At 50.3% G+C, this 21,411-nt stretch overlaps 1 protein-coding gene across 4 annotated transcripts in view; it reads right to left on the bottom strand.

Moving 5' to 3' along the window:
* Nucleotides 1-458: 458 nt before the first annotated feature.
* The window catches only part of fam110b (family with sequence similarity 110 member B), a 42,566-nt gene continuing 21,613 nt past the window's right edge, over nt 459-21,411 (bottom strand). Inside the window, exons 2-3 of one of the 4 annotated variants that reach the window (XM_029255183.1) lie at nt 16,142-16,234; nt 459-2,827 (exon numbers count right to left, since the gene is read on the bottom strand). In XM_029255183.1, the coding sequence (XP_029111016.1) occupies nt 1,401-2,516 (1,116 nt within the window). In that variant the 5' untranslated portion in view covers nt 2,517-2,827; nt 16,142-16,234 and the 3' untranslated portion in view covers nt 459-1,400. Of the gene's footprint in view, nt 2,828-13,551; nt 13,633-16,141; nt 16,256-21,411 lie in introns of those variants that run through there. The other 3 variants (XM_029255184.1, XM_029255186.1, XM_029255185.1) reach the window with 3 other exon arrangements.

Below are 21,411 nucleotides of genomic sequence, written 5' to 3' on the forward strand. Positions count from 1 at the left end.
CTCCTCACATCCCCGGATCGATGACCATTTGCGGCTCCGCCGACGAACACTTAAATCATTAATGTGTGCACCGCCTAACTGACCGATACCGCTCCTCAGCTCAGGAGGCTCAGCGTGAGTCCGGAACGCTTCGTTCCGTCTTATTCGGCCACTTAAAATAAGCCCTTTGTACGAGTCTGCGGCGTTCTCGCCTGAAGGCGCGAGCCGTTGGGTCCGTAGATAGATGATCTATGAGATCGGTGGCTGGTTGGGTGTTGACCAAGCCGACTTGCTGAGACACATCCGTTGGGAAGTCCACCGCGTGCCGGTCACTTTCCTCCAGAGGAACCCACCGCTTCATCAGTCTTCAGCAGATGAGCGACGCAACTCCTTCGCTTACCTACCAGGGAAGCCTCCGGCATGCGCACGCGGAGATCGACAGCAAGGCGAACAAGCACGTCTCATACATTTTTCGTCGTTTTTATTATCAACAGAATATCAAACATACTCTGGGAATGCAAAACAAAGCAAAGAATAATTGCCTCAAGAGCTATTTATTAGCATATCAGACTCCTCTTTACAGATTTGGTAACAACTTAGAAGTTATTTACATATCCTTACAGCATTTACAAGGGGGGGGAAAGAAAACTGGATTCTCCAATGAAACGGAGCAGTTCTGCCATCTACTTGACACACAAACACTAAAAAAAAATGAGGCAGGGGCCACACGACAAAATTGATGTCCCGTCTTTAGTACCACAAAGTAGAGGAGTGTAGTGATGGGAAGAGTGTGGCTGGAAATGGTGCGGATGGGACGCGAAGTACGGGAGGCTCGTGGTTGTACAATACTGTCTGCAGCATGTCACCGGTGCGAGAATCGAGGAGCTCGGATGGAGGAGGAACACGGCTCCGTGTGCACAGCTGGCCTGGGCGGCAACATGCTTCTACGGCCCGGGGGTCTATATATACAGAGCACGGCCGCGTCCGACCGACTGTCGCTCGTACACCGATATGGCTACATGGTTCACGCAGGCTCAGTACGCGGAGACACCATCGGGAAGCCAACGTTATGTCGTACCAAGAACACGAAGAGTAGCTCACACCATATTGTCTGACGTAAGAAAAGAGAGGAAAAAAAAAAAAAAAAAAACACAAAGGACAAAATAAAACAAAGCTAAAATACTGTCACCTTAAGTCAGAGGGCTTGAAATGGCAGCCATCTTTACGAGTTGTAGGTTCGCGTCTAAGTTGAGGCCGAGTCGGGTCGCATGTCAAGAAGCATGCAGGTTCTGAAGACATTGCACACTGAACGCAAAGCGACTGAGCAACTGCGAACTTAAGACTTCACCACCGAATTCAAGATTCACAGACAAATACACTGCTTTCAAAATAATTAACATACACAAGGGGGGGTTCTTTCCTCAAACGTGAGACACCTTCTGAGATTCTCTCGCTTGCTTGATGCTGTAGAGCCACTTGATGACCCTGGCGTTCCTCTCGACCGCCGAAATGCCGTAGGGCACTCGCTCGTTGGCGTCCTCGTCGTCCGTCAGGTCGTCGTTGCTGTGCCGCGACTGGTCGCAGTCCGAGCTGATCATGCTCGCGCTGCGGAAGTTCAGCGAGATGATGTCCGAGTTGGCCCGGGTGAAGTTCTCCACGCCAAAGTTCTCCAGCTCCTCGGGGTCCAGTCCGCAGTAATTGAAAAAGCGTTCGACGTCGGCGCCGGCCCGCGCGTACCTGTCGCTCAGGTCCGACTTGGACCTGTGCAGAGAGGGCCTCCGGCTGACGGTGCTGCCGGGCTCCGCCGCCTCGCCGTCCGGGGACATGAGCGTGCCGGAGCCCGCGAGGTTGGGCTTGGGTGGGAGCGGCGGGGCGGAGCTACTGCTCGGAGCGGGCCTCTGCGACTTGCCGTTGCATATCCTCCGGATATCGGAGGAGCTATGGGACACGTGCAGGGACGAATCGCTGGACTGCTCCTCCAGGAGACGCCTGCTGAGGTTCAAGTTGTTCCCCTGGGGGCTGGAGGCTCCCTGCGTGGGGAAGACTTTCAGGGACTCGGCGAAGGAGCGCCGGTTGAGTTCGGCCGACTCCGAGCGCTGCGGGGTCCAGCTCCGGGCGCTGTGCTTGTGCGCCGGCCCTGCAGACGAGCCCTCCGAGCTGTTCAGGATATTCTTCAGCACCTCCAGGTTGAGGTTCTCCCTCTTTACGCAGGTGTCGGACTTGGAGTTGTTGTTGGAGGCCTTCAGGGCGGGGCTGCTGCCGGCTCGCTTCGCTGCGGGACACGCCAGCGGCTTGGGCAGCACGGCCGGTTTGACGGGCTCCTGCTTGGCGTTGATCACCTCCTGGCTCTTCACGTACTTGGCCTTGTCGGCCTCCAGCCGCTCCACCGCACTAAGCCGCTTGGGGTTGGGCTCCGCCTGTCTGCGGAAGTAGTCCGGCCCCTTGTTGAGAATGCGGAGGGGCACGGCCGAGGCGAAGGTGGTGGCCTGGCCCCCGGGCTTCACCATGCTATCTGTCTGTAGTGTTTCTGTGGGCATGCTTGACGGTCTTTCCCCGGCAGCCGTTTTGGATTCCGTGGTAGGCTCTCCTCGGAGTACTGCCCAGAAACATGTACATCAAGCCAGATGGATGGACGATTGATCCTCTTCTCCACGGACGGTCAGCAGCAAGGCCCCCTCTTGCAGCTCATTAAACGGCAGCGCTCCGTTTCACCCTTCGGAGGAAGGCCCTCCTTTGCGCGCCGGCCGCGTGCCCGTGGCGATCCGCTCCGGCGACTTCCTTCGGCCCGGTCAGGGGGTTGGCTGGAGTCTTGGCTGTGCCTCGAGCGATCGGCGCAGGTGGAGGCCGTCTGAAACACAAAGTGACCGATCAGGCATCAGGGGCGAAGCGACATCACATTCAAAGCAAAGGCAGAAACTGCACCGGCTCCCGAGGAAGGAGGCGCAAGTGATCGTCAACGCCATACCAGAGTCTTGCTCGTGAGTCACGTGCTCGGGAAAGGGCAGAAAAGCTTGCAGAGCTACCACAGGGAACCGATTTATCACCACACACATCCCGTAATTTCCTTTTAATAAAACCACTGTGTATTGTGCTTAATTCCTGCCTGCAATCCTTACTCAACGTACACTCCTATCAAACGCTTCGTTTTGTTAGCAGTTTAAGACCAAATCACAACCGGTGAGTAAAGCTTCATGTGGCTCTTGATGAACCATGATTTAGTTTTTCTTCTTATACAGTCATACAAGTGGTGAGATTTGACTGCTTCTTGACCTGCAGCCAACCAACCCTGCTCTCACTGAGGCCTAATTCTTCATGGAAACACATACACGAGACCAAGAAAATGTAAAAATGGCATGCTCTGGTTTCCTCCCGCAGTCCAAAGACACATTTTACATTTACATATATTCATTTAGCAAACGCTTTTCTCCAAAGCGACGTACATCTCAGAGAAATACAATTTGTGCATTAGGAGAAAGAGACAGTTGCAGTCGTGCGATTAAGTACAGTTAGTTTCTTTCACCATATGAACCGATATTCATCACGAGTAGCTGCATAAAACTATCAGAACGTTTCAAGTGAACTGGCGAATCTAAATGTTCCTTAGTTCGTGTACCTGTGTGAGAAAGTGTGAGACTGCGTGAGACTGCATTCTAATGGACTGTCACCCATCCAGGGTGTACGTAGCCTCACACCCCTTTCAAGCATCCAGAACAGGCACTGGACCATAGAGACCCTGCACCGGACAGAAGGTTATTCAAAATGATCGGCGTGATGTTTGTTGCGATTTAGAGGTTCTATGATCTAGACTTACGTCGAGGTTTCAACCCCTAGCGTTTGCACCAAAGTGGCCTCTCCACTGTGACTTCCTTTTGCTGCAAACAACTAAATCAAAGAGCCTCTGGAGGGAATAAAACACTGTCAGCTCACATCTTAATGAAACCGATGACAGACTATTTGGTTTGCTCAAGGACACCTCATGCTGTCTACAGATGAAAAAATAAAAGGCTTTGGAAATAAAGCGTTACCTGCCAAGGGTATCTACAGACACCTCTGCTTGCGTGACATCCGCTGACGGCAGAGGAAATCGGGACCGTTGATTCATCGCAGCCCGTCGGACGGGCCCTACGAGAACACCGGACCTACAACGGGGGCCAGATCGGCCGGTAGCTGTTGGATGCCCGTGTCTTGCAGCCTTGGCCACTGTCAATGAGGAGAGGGCCATTCAGAGGATGTGGGCTGGAATTAACGTGACATCCTGGTGCTTCCGGTGCCAAGCCAAAGGTCAGGAGTTACTAGACACCCCGAGATCGTGAAGCGGCAAAGAGAAGGAACGGCCGGGATCACGGTTTTGCTTTTTGCAGGCAGTCCTTTGTGGTGGAACAGCGCCGTGCCAAGCAGCACATGTGTGGACCAAGCTCATCGAAGGGAAGGAGTCTGGAAACAACAGCGGGGGGGGGGGGGTAAGCAGTATTTAGCCTTGCCACTAGGAAAGGGGCTCGGCACAGCCGCCAGCTGCCTGCCATGCACGGTCATGCAAGCAGCATGCAACAAATTAACACTCCTGCGAAAAGTCACCTGAACCCGCATGATGTCAGATTGACGCCCGTTCCATCGCCGGTACTTTACAATTAAGACACGTGTGACCGAACTTGACGACCGTCCGTCAACCTTATTACACCGTAGTTTCGAGTCCCGATGCTGGTCTGTCCAACGCCGAGCGCTCCATCTGCCGCGCGACAACACGGGCCGATCGCTCTGCCACGAGACACCACATTTCTTATTAACTCGGTGCGTCTGTCAAGACATCGTGTTTTAGTTACGAAAACAGCTTTATTTACGGAAAGTTTCCTTCGCGATTCCATTCAAGTCGGGCGTTTCAGTTGGCAAACAAAAGCGTGTTCTGGTGGCGCAGAAAAGCCTCAGAAATGAAAGTGAAAACAGAGCAGCGCAAAAATACATCACTAACATTTGTTATTTTACATTAGTATTGTTTTAACATACAGTGTGAAACTGGTGTGGAGAAAAAAAAAAAAGCCTTACTCTATCCTAATGACTTCTACAACACAGTATCTTACAACAAGGTGATCGGAATGGAACTGGACTGAATAATAACCTATTTATTCGCACAGTGTGAATGACTATTTGTGATGGACGCTATTAAACAGCTGGGTAATTTTTACTATGTCAATTCAAGGTAAGAAACTTACTGAATGGTACTACAGCAGGAGGTGGGATTCAAATCGACGACCATCTGATCGCAAGCGAGCGCAATGTCGCTAAGCACTACGCCACCTGCTGCCTTCCAGATAGAAAGGCACGTGTGACCGGACCACGGGGAACTCGGATGCTTGCAGCTGTGTAAACGGGTGAAATGGCAAAGTACGAGTGCACGACCCTCACGCCGTGCAACACTTCGGAGAAAAGCGTCCGCTAAAGGAATTTAAAGAAGTCCACATTCTTCGAACGTTGCGGACCACCCCGTCGAGGCAGCGTTCCCCCCCACCCCCGTTCGGAAGAACCGCGGAGGCAAAGCGGCCGAAAGCGAGTCGTGCGACAAAGCAGGGCGGGGGAGAGAAGGGAGGAACGGGAGAAGCGATCAGCAGCAGCTGGTTGTCGTTAAGGCGTTTTCGTTCAAAAACGAGAGGAGCGGAGAGCGCCGGCAGGAAACGTGCAATAAACTATGCGAAAACGAGAGCGTGCTCCTACGGCGCGCCGCGGCCGCGTTTCGTGCTCCGTGCAAGGGCGAGGATGTCACGCGATACGCGGTCGCTTACGTAAGCCGAACTTCACCGCTCAACCCCATCGAGAATTTAACATCTGTTTTTTCATGACGGAGAACATATTTACTCTAATCCGTCGCTACCGTTAACTGAAGCCATAATCATATCGGAAATCCGAGAGGCGTCACCTGCGGCGTCAAAAGCGTCTTTTTATCCCGGTTGCTAAAACATTTCCGTCAGCCGTTTTCTTCCACCCGCTGATTTTTGCAGCAACTCGATGTGAAAAAGTGAGCGGAAATTTTTGCGGCGCCAAAACTACCCTGATTTTACCCCAAACAAATGACCCTGCAATTTTCTTCAGCGACTAACAGCGTGGGAATTACCAACACTTCCTCAAACGCTGCCCACGAGGTTTATGACTAACATAAAATGCACAAAGACCAGATGCAAGCTGTAAACACCGGGGAGTTGTGTTGAATGAAGGCGGTCCCACACAGCTATTTTGCCTGGTACACTTTACCGGCATCTATCGGCCTGGCAAGTAAACAGGTCCCGTTGGCTCAAATAGAGATCAATAAAACTGGGGGGGGGGGGGACCTTGCGTCTTTGAAAACGTATAACTCGACCATCGTTCACTCAACTCGCAAATGCAGCAACCGACTTGCCATCTTCACAAAATCTGCCGTCTCCTTCCAGTAATAAAATAGCTGAAGAATTTCCCTCGAACGTGTTTAACGGAAACTTTTGCACCGAGCACTCTCTCGATCGTACCTGACGGTTAAGAACTATCCTAAGCATTATTGGGATACTACCACCTGGACCTGTTCGTTGGATCAGTCCCGGAGAGAATAAATGCATAAATAGACGTAGGCAGGTAAACGTAATACGTGCATTCTGGGTTGTAAATTCAGGTTCCGGTGCTATTTTTGGGGTTCGACACACTTCCATCTAGCCGCTAATTAAACTGTCAGGCAGTGTCAGAAAACGCTGCTCTACGCTCCCGCACCACATGCTTTCAATCACGATTTTAGTCAAAGGCATTTCAATGACCTAAATTCGGTTCCTCCAGCACTGACAGATGTGCATATTAGCTTTCAAGAAGCCCTTTTTTTTTTTTTGCTTATCCAACTCTCTTATGCAAGGCGACTTCCATGAGCTCCAAAAGAAAAGCCACCAAATGTCTATCCTTCAATAAAGCAACTCCACCAGATCCGTTTTTCGCACCAACAGGGCTACCGAGCTATTCGAGAAAGGTCAAGTGAAGACTACGTCTCTACTGCGTCGCGCCGACGTGTCCCTCGGCTCAGCCGAACTGCTCGGATGCTGTCCCCGAATCCACGCGTGGGCCCACTTACTGGCTCCGCCGAGGCTGGAGTGCGGGAGGGAACAGCGTAAAGCACCCAGGCGCACGACCCCTACGGCACACGAGAAACCACCTGGAAAAGGCTGCATGCATCGCTCTGGTCACCCCCCCCCCACACCACTTAACACATGTCCTTGAATGAAGCCTACAAGACCTTCTGCATCTAATGTTCTTCACAGCCTTCAACACTGACCAAAGGATTCCAACGACACCACGCAACCAGAAAGCGGAAGCGTGCGGATCGAGCGCTCGGGGTCAACGGCCGTAGGATCGCGGCGCCTCTCGCCTGTTCTGCAGAGCGCTGCAGACGTCCTTCGGCACTGCGCCACGTAGCTGAAAGACCGGCTCTGGGAACGTTCCGCTTTGGTCCTGCCATCAAACTCGCCAGAAAAATTTTCGCTCAAAATCGCGGAGTCGGAAGCGGCGGCAGCAGGGTGAACACAAAATAGGTACGAGCCTCGGCGACCGCGGTACCTTCTCAATTTCGTTTTTCCATCCGAAGTGCAGATAAACGCGGTGCTACGGTGAAACCCTTACACCATCCGGGCTGCTGAATCAAACAAAGGCGCAAATCGGAGTCGCACCTTTACTGTTGGCGTCCGGAGCTCTCCGCTGTCTCACAGGTGAATGCCGTACAGGTGCGCACGGGGCTCGGATGTTTGCGGCACGCACAATGGAGCAACAAGACAAAAGGTGCAGGAAACCGCTAACCTTAACATGCGTGGCGTCCCTCCTCTCCCGTACATCTCCCCTTGCTTTAACTCGGTCGGTGCCGCGCACACATTTATCGGACCCAGTGATCCCCGACCGCCCCCATTCATTTTGGGGTAGCCCATTCAGTCGCGCACACCGATTCCACTCTATACAACTTTATGCTATTGGCCCACAGAGAAAGAAAAGTCTGTAGAGCACCAGGTTCCAACCCTGGGCTTGGCTGAACCAGGTGTCTGCTGGTTTTTCCTCTAGCTAAGCTCTCATTTCATTAACCTGCTGAAATGTGCCCCAAACGTCATGGGATATTAAATCAAACATGAAGCAGCATTAAATAAATATCATTCTACACTTTTTACAATACTAGCTCAATTTTTAATGGCGATGTCATCCAGCTGGAGTTTAACTTTTTTAGAGAAATTACAATTAATCACAACAAACGCCATCCTAAAGACAATTTAATAAGCCGGCAGCCCTAAATTATAGAAGTTTAGATTAGACTCAAAAGAACATAAAATTGGGGAACTTTACAGGAAAGCTGTATGTTTTCATGGGAAAACTTACCGTCTCCATAGCGGTATCACACAGAGTTAGAAGGCCGACAGCTAGAGCACTCATTAAGAATAAACAAATAAGTCTCCGCATGGCAGTAAAGCCATAATAAACATATCATTTACACACCTATGCGTAAGAATCAGGTTTAAATCTTTTATTTTGCTTTTGCCATTAAACTGACATCCAGCTCACGGACCTGAGCACTAGCTAGCTTGCGCAACGACTCGAAAAGTAAACCATGCAGACTGCATAAATTGTAATTAAATTTAGTGGTGGTCATAAATTCGGATTTGCCACATCGCATTATTCCCGCACCAATTTCTCAGGTGAGCTCCGTGAACTATTTCAATAACAGAAAAAGCCAACAGATGCGGACGAGAAGAGTCAGAGAGTGTAACTGCTGCATGGGAAACTAGGAAATGTAAAATTCAAATTATTGTAAAGTAGGCCAACAATTTTGATCACTATAATATTCACGTGTAATGCGAACACTAATAGGTCACCTACATGACAATATAATATTCCTCAGCAGTCAGGACCAAGTTGGCGTCACTAGACAGGGACAGAGGACCACTGCTGCTCCATTATAAAGTTTGGAAAAAAAATATTTTCAATAACACCCAATATGTACACACACACACACACACACACACACATTTTTTTGCTGAAAATTATTTTTTAAAGTGTGATACAGAATGCTGAACAACTGTGCATAAGCGACCAAGCTGGGGGATCAGAAGAACATTAAATCAACTGGCAACTGAGGAGAGGAAAACAAAACAACAGTCATTAAGGAAAGGAGGAAAAATAACCCTCTGAGGCTGGCCCATCCTGTCTGGGTTTCGCACCCAAAGACCCGCCCTCAAGGTCAAAGCGGACAGCATGGTGAGCCCTGACCCAGAGTCAGATACCGTGGTAATGGCAAGGAAATTCCTCCTCCTGGATGTCTTACTCTAAGAAAAAAACCCTCAAGATCTCATTAGAGAAAACCGCTTTCGTGCAATGCTACGAGAGAGCAACGCTTTCGACGCCTGCGAGCCCACCCGGTGGGATCACACCGACACGCGTCGGACGTCCAGAAACGAGGTCAAATTGCACGTATCCGTGGCGGACTTCTTCAAATTCCCGGAGCTCTCTCTCTCACGTGGGCAGCTGTCTGAAATCGCGGCCATCTGCCCGTCGCCCGTTTACTTCAAGGAGCCGCCGAGTGCGACTTTGACTGCCTCCGCCGTTGGCAGCCTTCGCCGTCTGCACGAATCCGTTTACTACAATGAAACTCCTTAACATTCATGGTACATTACACCATCGCCCTTTCAGCTGACTGTGGCCCCCTCTTTACAAATGACCTTTTATTGTCTGACCCCAGCACCTGCGCGCTCAAAGCGTCTTCTAATAAAGAGTAAAGACCGACTGCTTCCTTTGCCTTTAAGCGGCAATGGAGGGAGTTGCCCAATGTAAACAGAAAAACATAATAGCAAGTCTGCTGCATCTTCTGACGTCACGTGTTCAAAACAGTTTTCAATAAGCACACATTGTATGTCCCCAGTCATTAACCGAGGTCCTGACAATGGTGTCGAACCCCCCACAGACCACATGTGAGAACGTGACTCCTTTCACAGGACAAAGTGACATCCACAGTTTACACGAATGCCACATTATTATTTGACTAATTTACCTCACAGGTAAGGGGGCGCGGCGGGTTTGGCTGGGTCCCGCTCTCTGGCGGGTCTGGGGTTCGAGTCCTGCTTGGAGTACCTTGCAATGGACTGGCGTCCCATCCTGGGTGCGCCCCTTCCCCTCCAGCCTTGCGCCGTGTGTTGCCGGGTTAGGCTCCGGTTTACCATGACCCTGCTTGAGATGAGTAGTTTCAGACAGTGTGTGTGTGTACCTCACAAGTTGCTCTAAAGTGATTTACAATATGAAGTCTATATTAAAATACTTAATATACACAGACATGTGTTGCATAATGGCAAGGATACGTTCTGAGAAAGGCATCGTTAGGCTACTCTGTCGTGCGAACATCATAGAGTGTACTTACATAAACCTAGATGGTATAGCCTCAAACAATGTGTACTTATACACACCTAGACGGTATAGCCTCGATCAACGTGTTCTTATATACACCTAGATGGTATAGTCTTGATGCAGTAAACAAGATTTATGACACTGCTGCCGGTGTAACGGAGTATACTGTTTTACAGTAAAATTTTTAAAAAATATAAAGAGTATACTGTAAAACAATAAAAAGTACAGTATAGAAAATACATAAATCAGTAACATAGGTGTTTATCATTATCAAGTATTATGTATTCTACATAACTATGTGCTATACTTTTATACGACTGGCAGCGCAGTAGGTTTGTTTACAGCAGTACCACGACGAACACGTGAGGAACACGCTGCGCTACGACATTTCTAGTCGATAAGAATTTTTCAGCTCCATTGTAATCTTAAGGGACCACCGTCGTATATGCGCTTAGTCGTTAAGCAAAATGTCATTGAGTGGCACGACTGTAGTTGCATACATTTACGCTTATTTAGCTCCTGCGTGGAGAAGAGTGTATGAAATATATAAATATAAATGTATGTAATTACATCTTGTGTCATATCTGTTAAGCTATTTACAACCACTTAGTCATTCATGCAGCTGGATGATTTTACTGGATCAATCCAGGGCACCTTGTTCATGGGTACTACAGCCGGAGGCAGGATTCAAACCTGCAACCTTTGGGTCCGAAGATAGCAGTTGTAACCCCTATGCTACCGGCTGTCCCGTACATCCACGTTGGTCTCATCTGTTCTTTATTTATGAATATTCACCGAGTACTTATTATTCTTGTCCACTGTTTAGCTGACACGTCTGTCTTAGCTTATGATGTTCAGTTTGATTTACCCTTTTAAATAGAGTCATTTTTTTTACTGTAACAATTCAGGGTACGTATCTTGATCAAAGTCAAACCTGGCTTTTATGACTGCAAGGTGACAGTTCTGACACCCCCTACAGCCCCCAGATTCCAATATGCACCGCCAGGCAGGACATCACCGTTTGCCCTCTGGAAATGACAGCCTTGAGATTACGCGCGAAGAACCATCCGTGGCATCTGCACGTCGCTTTGAGTGACACGCATCTTGACGTTTTGTCCCCGCACGGCATGCCCAGTCACCGTTACACCGCGCACGCGATAAACTCGCGAAAACGAGTCATTACCGGCAAGCGAATTTCTATAAGACGACAGCCCCCGTTGAAAATTAAACAAAAGCAATCAACACATCCAACGCGACATAAGCAGCATCGGCCCACATACTTTACAAATGAGCATCTGCTTATTCGGTAGTAAATTGTTCTCCTCTGCGGTAACGGTGACAGATTTAGAAGGCTCTCTCCAAGGGGAAAATGCCTTTAAAATAGCTCTCACACACACACGAACACATGGAGAGACAAAGCAACACCGATGTACCGTCATTATTCTAACGTCACAATCACACCTCCCTCTGTATGCACGGTAGAAAACGGGCAGCAGGTGGCGCACTGGTTAGAGCTACCGCACTGTAATCAAAGGAGTTGACGCCGAATCCCAGCTCCCGCCGCACCCCTGAAGGGCACTCGCCGTGGAGCGTTGGTGAAAATTACCGGCCGTATAATTGGTGAAGTCATTACAATTTAATGTACAAGCCAAACACGAAGCCGCCCGTGACCAAGGTGTGAAGCAAAGGACGAAACGTTAAAGAGGCGACTCTCAAAAGCCATGATTTGAAACGATCGAGATTCGAACCCGTTACAGATCACGCGGCAACAAGTAGTTTCAGCCCAACGGGCTTAGGCGAAACCTGCCGACCCCATTCCAGGAAAGACGGTGAATGAGAGCGGAATTGGGGGTTGGGGTGGGGGGGGTTTGGCACACTGGTGCGGCGCCACCGAGAGGCAGCTCGTTTCCTCCGAGATGATCTGCGCATTGTCTTGTCCTACAATTTTTAGAGTAGAAGCTCATCTTGATTTTAAAAAAAAAAAGAAAAAGTATAATTTCAATAGTAGTAGTGACCATAACTGACAATAACAATAAAAATGTGCTGTTTGGCTGGATCTTCGCCTGGGTTACAGCACTGCGTGCCTGCACAATTTTCAAGAGGCCTAAAAACACACACACACACACACACACACACACACACACACACACACACCCCCCCCCCCCCCCGCTCTGACGGTCATCGTTGCTTCCGTTGAACATTTCCATTTTCTGATTACAGCTACATTTATCCAAACATAAAGATATTGCGCAAAAAAGAGAAAGATGATTAAAATGTAAAAAAATAATCCAAATGCCATAATGGATAAAAATCAAAAGTATTCCTACAGGACCTCAAAGCACATTCTATCAGCGGCGGATTTGGCTAAGCTCGGCGGCTGGGTCCCGCACCGGGCCGTGGCGCCGCTTGGTACGACGAGCAGGGCAGACACGGTGACCCAGTTTACAGTAAATTGAAGCCGATGCTTTCGGGCTGAGATTTTTCACACCGCAGCCGCCGCTCACGCGTGGTTACATAAAGAGCAAGTCAGGCGACGGGAGGAAGGAAGACGCAACCTCCGACATTCGGCCGTGCCTCGTTCGTGCCGTCCTTGGGATATTTAACTCCGCAAAATGCGTGTAATGAATAGAGTGTAAAGGCGCTTTCCAAAAACTGAATGAATTAATAAATAAATAAGTAAAAACAAATGTGGGAAGGATCACTTTCAACCCTGACATTGAGAAAACTAAAAAAAATAAATAAAAATTAAAGAGGGGGGGAAAAAAAGGTACTTCCCCCATTGGGTTCGGCTGACTCTCACCAGAAACACGGTAGCCGGAAAGCGCGGAGCGGAAACACCAGGTGAACCAGCGGCATCATTACGGTCCCCTGAAGCGGCCGGAGAGGTTAATGTTTCCCAAAGCGGCCCGAGGGGAACTGTAGACTGGCAAAACGGTTGCCATGCCAACCGACCCTGCGAACAATACGCCGCCGTTGCGCTTGCCTCGCCGCACTCGCTGCCTGCCGGCCGCCAGCCGCCTCGTTTCCTTAGGCCGCCGTCTTAAAGAATGCCTTCGGCGCACAATCCGAGCCCTCGTCGCCGAAGCCGAGAACCTTCCCGGGGGTCGGGGAGCGGACGCGGATCGCACCTGCGAGGCCGCCGCTCTCCCGACCCCGCAACCCCACCCTTAAGGCGCTCCGCCCCCTCGCCGTACATACCGTCCACGGAGGGTCTCTCCGCAGGTCCCCGAGCCGGACCCCCTCGCGAGCGAGAGCGCGGAGAAGTCTGCTTCTCTTCAGCCAGCGAGGCTCTGCTTAAGCGGCGCTGATGGATCTGCGCACGCCGCTGCCGCTCGCCCCCTCCCGAAAAGAAAAGGGAAGCACGCCGAGCTGGGTCACGTGATCCGGAAAACTCTGCATTATTTGAGCGCCGTGGCAAACGGGACCGTGCGAACAGCCCGCTTCCAGCGAGACTTACATTCTAAGACACACCTCGATGTTCGATTGCGGGGAAATAAAAAGCGGCGGAGTGACGAAAAGAGAACCGGTGACAACATCGCTCTTTCGGCGAACGAATGCAAATCGTACGCACGTTACGTACGAGAGGTTCTTCAGGGTCGACAGGCTCAACGGCATTTACCCTACCGCACACCGCACAAATAAGGGCACCGGTCGAGGTGGGAATGCCATAATTAAGAGTCATCTCGATCTACTTCCAAATGATCTCTGCAGCATATTAAACAAAGCACAAGGAACACAGCAAAGCACGATCCTCATATTCTGAAGCACCTGTCGCCGCATCGTTCGTCGTCGCCGAGTCCTTCTCCGGTCGGCGAGTTCAACCCGCTGTCACGTGCCAGTAGTGAGGTGGGCGAGTTTCTTAAAGCTTCTCCTTAAGCTCAACTACCTTGAAAAACCCCGTAACGCTGCGGACACCCCGATGTGGAGCGCTACACCTCCGCGAAGGACCGAGCGACATCGCTCAAGTTTGGTTCCGTTTTCTTATTCCCCAGCAGCGCCCAGATGTCGCGCAAATGCCAGCCTGCGGGGGGGGGGCACCTTGATGCCAACCTTGGCAGGACAAAAAAAAACGCTGCCTTGACAACTCGCAGTCCGGAAGGTGCCGGGAGGTGCTGCGATCTCACCAACTCAGCACCGGCGTTTCCTTATTTCGGGGAGCGGAGCAGCGCAAAGCAAAAAAACAAAATCACGATGTGATGTTTAATTACTTCCAGACTGCAGGCGAAACGATAAAACAATTAGAGAAACGGGTCCAGTGGAGCATTCGTTAAGACAAACGTGTATTTCGGGAGAACTCGGATCAAACGACTAGCCGAGCAACCGCAAAGGAGCCCGTCGCTTACTTGACACGAGACGGCGTCCAACTTGCTCGCGCGCCTCGCGGGAAGCGGGGCGACGGACCGGCTCGCTCTCGCCGCAACCGTCCGGCTGCCTTCGCGCCGCGAAGCCCTGGTCGCCAAGCAGAGGAGCCGAGAGTCGACCGGAGGAGAGAGGCGGCGGCTCTCGCTGCTGGCAACCGGAGACTTCGAGGCGCCCGATAGGCCGACGCAAAATGGTTTTTTCAGCCAACCGAGAAACCCTGACCGACTTAAAGTGGCCTCCCTCGGCGCAACGACGCCAATTCCGTTCCTTCGCCTGGGGCTCCAAGTTACGCTCGGCAAATCGCTGCGATCCGAGCGGCGGGGTTTAGCCCGCTCTCCGGAAGACCTCCTCGGCAGACCGATCCTTTTAGGAGGCCGCCGAAGAGGGGTATCTTAACGTTTGATAGCTCCCACCCCCACAGCACACGCGTGGCAGGAAAAGCAAACCGCCGCGTTAAGCGAGCAAATCGTCTTCTTGTCCCCCGACGGGCAAACCGGCCTCGTTCGTGTTATGCGGGGTTACCGGAAGATGACTGCCACTTTGAACATCCCTGGTGCCCGATAAGCTGCCTTCTCGCAGATGTCCATTTCCTCCACGCGGAGCAGTCCAGGAAGGGAGACCCGTTTAGGTAGATAAGGTCAAAACGTAACGTATACAAAGTTTAACGATGAAAACGACGCGGCAGGATGTCGAGGACACGAGTCCCGTAGCAGCTGCGTCGATCAAGTCCTATCGCTTCCGGCGATCGTGAGAGAGTCCAAAAAAAGGTCACTGGTGTATAATTGTATATGAGTGCACTGATTTCTTGGCATTTTGTTTGACCCACAAATCAGAACCAAAGCAAGCAACCAACAAAACAATCTGGCTCCTTTTCCTGAGTGCCACTAATTAATAAATGGAAAATACTTAATTTACTTAACTTGGCTCAAGCCCTCCTCGCAGTTTAAGCCAGATTTGGTTTCGACAAATATATCCTTTGCGAAGGTAATCGGAAGCCGCAAGCATTTTACGGAGATGCGAATACGCAAAAAGGCTCATTAAAGACTGACGCGACCTTCTCCGTCGCATAATTAAGAGTCAACACTTCGGTTGATCGTGACGACTGAAGGAACACAGCAGCTTCCAGCACAATTACCGTCCGCGCAGCCGACCGGAGAAGCACAGCAGCTGAGGACGACGGGAGGGAATCGATTCTCGCGCTCTCGGTGGTCTCGCCGTGCTTTTTGTCCGTCTAGAAATTAAATGTAATTTCCTGGAGCAGAGGACCATGACTACCACCGTGTAACGGGGGAGGGGGGGGGGAGACTGACCACCACCGATTCTCTTCATCTCAATGTTAATCTTGTTTACATTGTTTCGAATTTCCAGAAACTTCCCCTTTAGCTACAGTTTACAAAGCTGTGCACATGTGGAGAAGCGCGCTCACCTTCTCCAGCCTAAGTCTTGCTGGCGGCTGACCCGCTGCTCTCTGCTGCTCCTTTGTCCTCCAGGTGCTGCGGGTTGTCAGACGGGGCGATACCTACGGGACAAGCAGCCGCACCTTGATGATCGCATGCAGCCATCTCAAAGCCCCCCCCCACCCCCACCCCCACCACCACATTCACACTCCGAAGTCCAACCGCTCCACTGAAGGGAGGCGACGCCGGGAAAACGCTCCCTCCACGCAAGCGTGCAGTACGGGCTCAAGATCGAGCCCCGCGGCAAAAAAAACAGCGTGCATCGTTTTGGTAGAAAACATCTGAAAGCAACCAGCTGTGGATATAGATTAAAATATAAAAATAGTAACCTACATATTACTGCATGTAATTTAAGGCGATGGTACACGATGTCAAGATATCTGCAGGGGGACGTGCCTCGTTGTTTGTCTGCGGAGGCCAGGCTGGCCTCCCCGGCTGGGCTCTCCTGGGGTTCCTTCAAACATGACACAGGAAGTCTGGGCCATAGCAAGTCCTGCACAACAAAACTCTCTCTCTGTGTGTGTGTGTGTGTGTGTGTGTGTATACAGGTGGTCCTTGGTTTACACTGGGTTTCTGTTCGAACGGCTGTGTTGCAAGTACAAAATCGTCTATGAATCATAAGAATATATAAATAACACAGCACGGTGGCACAGCGTGTAGCGGTGCTCTTTCACAGTGCCTGATTGGTGCAGGAGGAGGTGGGTTTGATCCCCACTCAGCCTGTGTGGAGTTTGCATGTTCTCCCCGTGTCTGCGTGGGTTTCCTCTGGGTGCTCTGGTTTCCTCCCACACTCCAAAGACATGCTGTTCAGGTTTCCCCCATAGTGTGTGAGTGACAGAGAGAGAGTGTGTGTGTTCCAATGATGAATGGATGAGTGACCCAGTCTAAGCAGTGTATCTAGCAGTGTAAGTCACCACGGTGAATAAGGTGTGTGGGCTCATAACACTACATAGAGTTCATTGGAAGCTGCTTTGGAGAAAAGCATCTGCTAAGAGAATAAATATAAACACGAATACTATGTTATATAACAGCTTCATTATACTTTGCTAATTTCTCCACATTCATGTTAAAATAATACTACATAGGGTATTAATGTACAAGATAATTATGCCTTCACAACACACATTTACTTTCAGTTTTACATCTGTCTTTTGCTTCTTTTCAAGACTAGCTTGCTTGCCATTTTAAAGTTTATTCACAGAAAATGTTGTAAACAAAATGCTTTTGCTGTTAGACGGCCAAAAAGCAACAAATATGGTACCCTGAGGTAGCCAATGTTATCAGAGCAAAGATGGAACGGTCGTTGAGAGACGTTGCAGGGATGCAGGGAAAAAAATGCAGGTAACCAGATGCAGGGGGAAAAAGAAAAAAAAAAAAAGCTGAAAGGAATGTAGAAAATTAGGTACTTAAATTAATCCAGATATCTAAATAAGCGGTAAAGAATCTGCTCCTCGTGGATTTTCACAACTTAAGACACACACACACGCGCACGCACGCACGCACGCACGCACGCTGTCTGAGATCGCTTGTCCTGAGCAGAGTAGCAGCGAACCAGAGCCTAACCCGGAAACACAGGGCACAAGGCCGGAGGGGGAGGGGACACACCCGGGACGGGATGCCAGTCCGTCGCAAGGCACCTCAAGCGGGACTCGAACCTCAGACCCACCGGAGAACAGAACCCGGTCCAACCCACTGCACCACCGCCCCCCCAATTTAAGACAGTAGACTATATAAGGTTAAACTATCACTAAGGTCATTAGCATCTATTACAACTAATTATATATGCAGTTTTATATTCCCATTTATACACTTAGCTGACGCTTTTCTCCAAAGTGACTTACAATAAGGTACTTACAATTATTTACCCCTTTAAAGCTGGGGAAATGTAAGGGTGCAACTTAGGGTGAGTACCTTGCTCAAGAGTACTACAGTGAGGCAAGATTCGAACCTGCAACCTTTAGGCCTAAAAGCAGCAGCTCTAACCACTACGCTACCAGCTAAGGTCGAAGGAAATGATGCATGGAGACCAAGGAGCAGCTGGACACCATGAGCTCTGCCAGAATACCGCTGCTCACCTGGCCTCAGTTCCACTTTTAAAACGCACCTCTACAAATGCACGTTCATCACTTTGACGAATTCGGAGCTGCAGTGCCACTAAGGTCACGGTTAGCGCTGAGCATCTGCTCCGACGCCATTAAGGCCTCGTGTCGCCGTGGGATGGAGGGCAACGTGGCACAGAGCGATTTTATAAATCGGACACGAAAAGTCGGAAACCCGCAGATAAATCCCGCAGGAAGCCGGGACGCGCCTGCAGCGTGCCGATAATGACTTTTTAACGACAGCCGAAACGGACGTATAAATCACCGGGAGAAGACCCACACTGGAATCTCCGCTCTGTTGGAAAACATAACGGCCGCTTTCTGCTGCGACTCCTCAATACTCGATCACGCTGCTGTGCCCGAGCACAGGGAACACAGTCTGCGAAAGGAGTTGAGAGTGAAAACCTCAGATTTGTGGAAAAGAATGGTGCTCCCTGTATCAAACTCCAACCCCAAGTCTTTTTTATCCCCCTTAACAAGTCACAAATGAAGCTCTGGATCAAACCCATCGCTCGTCGGAAGACCACACCTTGAGGTCTCGCTGTCCTCAACAGGCAGGTCACCTGAGGTGGGGTTCGACGGGCATGCGCGGGGGAGGGGGGGCGCAAACTCGGTCCCGCAGCAGCAGGAAGCGAAGCCTGCCCAGGGTGGGGACTTTCCTGAGGGAAAACAAAAGGACTCGGGTCTTAGTTCAGCACCGGTCCAGGAGCAGAAAACCTTTGTCCAAACCAACTTAAACCACGAATACCACGATTCACCATTTAAACAGCTGGGTAATTTTACTACGGTGATTCGGGGGAGGGAAGTACTCCGAGTAACAGAACCATAGTTGGGGGTGTAGATTTGAACCCAGGACTTTCAATTGCTGGGTGATGGCCCTGCAGCGCTAAAGACAAAAATTCCCTCCAAAATTAGGGTTAGGGCTCGCCGAGCTCATATCCAGCCCATAAAGCAGCCCGAACCTTAACCGCTCACCTCTCTCTTTCCTCGTAGGAGCAAAACATGATGCAATTTTGATGTAACGGATTCATTCTGACAAGTCTGGGTGCCGTTAAGAGTTTCGCTAAAGATGGGTGACGCCGTTGCTTTTCGGAGACGTACGACTCCCCCGAGGGCCTCGACGGACGCAAGGCCCGGTCCCGTTCCGGCTATAATCAGCACGCGGGAACCAGTCGGCACCAAAGGCGCTATTATCTCAAGTCTGTCGCTCCGAATAACTGAACTCGGCGTCAGGATCAGCTGAGCACGCAACGCTTCGTATCTCGATGGCGTGGGATGATGCAACGTGGGGGGGTTCGCTCAACTGTTCGGAGAAGGATCACGACAAACGGTACCACATTTAAGAACCATTTCAGAAGGCAGAGAGAGACACTTTGCAGCGTGCACAGCAGCGCCTCCACAATACTCAGGGATTAACGGGGAAGTAGAATCGCCCCCGCGGAGGACGGAGGTAAACGAACCACCGTTGGAGCTTCTCGTTTGAAGTCCGCACTTGCCCAGTCAGCCTCGGCTGGGCTTTACCGCCACCTCGGCATTCGCCGGGGCTGCGTTCGCACCAGCCGCAACGTTCGCCGACCCCAAACGTTCCCCGGCTCGTCCTTCTCAGAGGTAGCAAACACTCTAACCCGTGAAACCTGGCGGATGGTTCACGGCAACGTTGGAAGGACACCCACTCTGGAATCCTCCTACAGCAAGGCCTCTCCTGGCATTCTATCTTGCAAAGCTTTAAGTTAAGAAGAGCCTGTACTTGAACTGCTGTGCAACTGCTGCCCCGCGTTTCCCTAAAAATACCCGTCCTTCCAAAAAAAAAAAAAAAAAAAAAAAAAAAAAAAAAAAAAAGACATTCACGTGCTTCTGTCAGATGGCCCCCCCGCATGCGTCGCTTGGCCGATGATGCTCGGGGTGAGCTTCTGCAAGTCGGCATCACTTCGCAACGTGGAAGTAAAAGGCCTTCTAATGAAATGGTTCGAGACTCCTCTTTAGGATCCCGGTATTTATATTCCGTGATCTTGCGCTCAAGTGAAAGAGCGCTTGGATTGCATCCCATTTGAGCAAAGAGCTTCTATGCAGGTCAAATAAGCTTCACTCAACTCACATGGTTCACCTTCCTTTTTAAAAATAAATTTAGCTCACGCCTTTATTCAGGGAACAGTATAATGTTAGGGTTGTAATCCAGCTATTTCATGATTTACCCATTTACATTTATTCGTGTCGCTGCCGCTCTTCTCCAAAGCGACTTAAGTGTTAAGGTTACTGTTATTAGTTACACGCTTACAATTATTTACCCATTTATACAGCTGGGCAACGTTACTGGAGCGATTTGGGGTAGGTACCTTGCTCAATGGTACGGATCGAACCTGCGACTTTTGCGTCCAAGGCAGCAGCTCTTACCGCTACACTACCAACTGTCCCCCACAGCTGGGGGAATTAGTGTATAAGCTAGAAGAGGGATTCAACCCACTACACTATCCGCTGCCCCCTTGCGTAGCATCACTTTAGTGCAACTGGTCACCGTTCCCTTAGCCAATTAAACAAGACAGAATATTCCACCAGATGCAGAAGCATATGGGAGAATGAAAATCCTAAATCCGGCCTGAAAAAGCGACCGTTATTCATAACCCACGGAATCTCAACCGAACAAACCCCACGTGTCCGGCGACAGTCGCCGTCCCAAACAACGGCCAAGGACAAGAGCTACATCACGCTGGCCAAATCCGCAACGCGTTGGCTTCCTTCGAGCTCCTCGTGTCATCTGTACTTCCAAAAAATAAAAAGAAAAACTCCGGTCATGGCGTCTACCATAGATGCACTATTAGTGCAATCTTCAAACTTGAACCAAGACTTTACTGTACGGTATTTCAATATTTAGGCTACGCACAAACGGCACCGCGAACTGCAGAGCATCAATATTTACATAAAGGTTTTCCGAACACATATGTTTACAGAATCTCTTCCAGGCTCCAGCTAGAATAGCCCACTGAGCATATAGAGACCGCAGACCAAAATGTTCCTAGTGAAGCTGCCTGGCGTTGCACCCTTGGCCACGCTACCCTCCTTCCAACGGCGTCAAGAAATTTAACTTCGCACATTTTAGCGAAAAGAAACCCAACGGCAACGTCAGCGACGCAGACGGACTACGG

This window comes from Scleropages formosus, chromosome 9 (assembly GCF_900964775.1).
Source record: "Scleropages formosus chromosome 9, fSclFor1.1, whole genome shotgun sequence".
Classification (NCBI taxonomy): Eukaryota; Metazoa; Chordata; class Actinopteri; order Osteoglossiformes; family Osteoglossidae; genus Scleropages; species Scleropages formosus.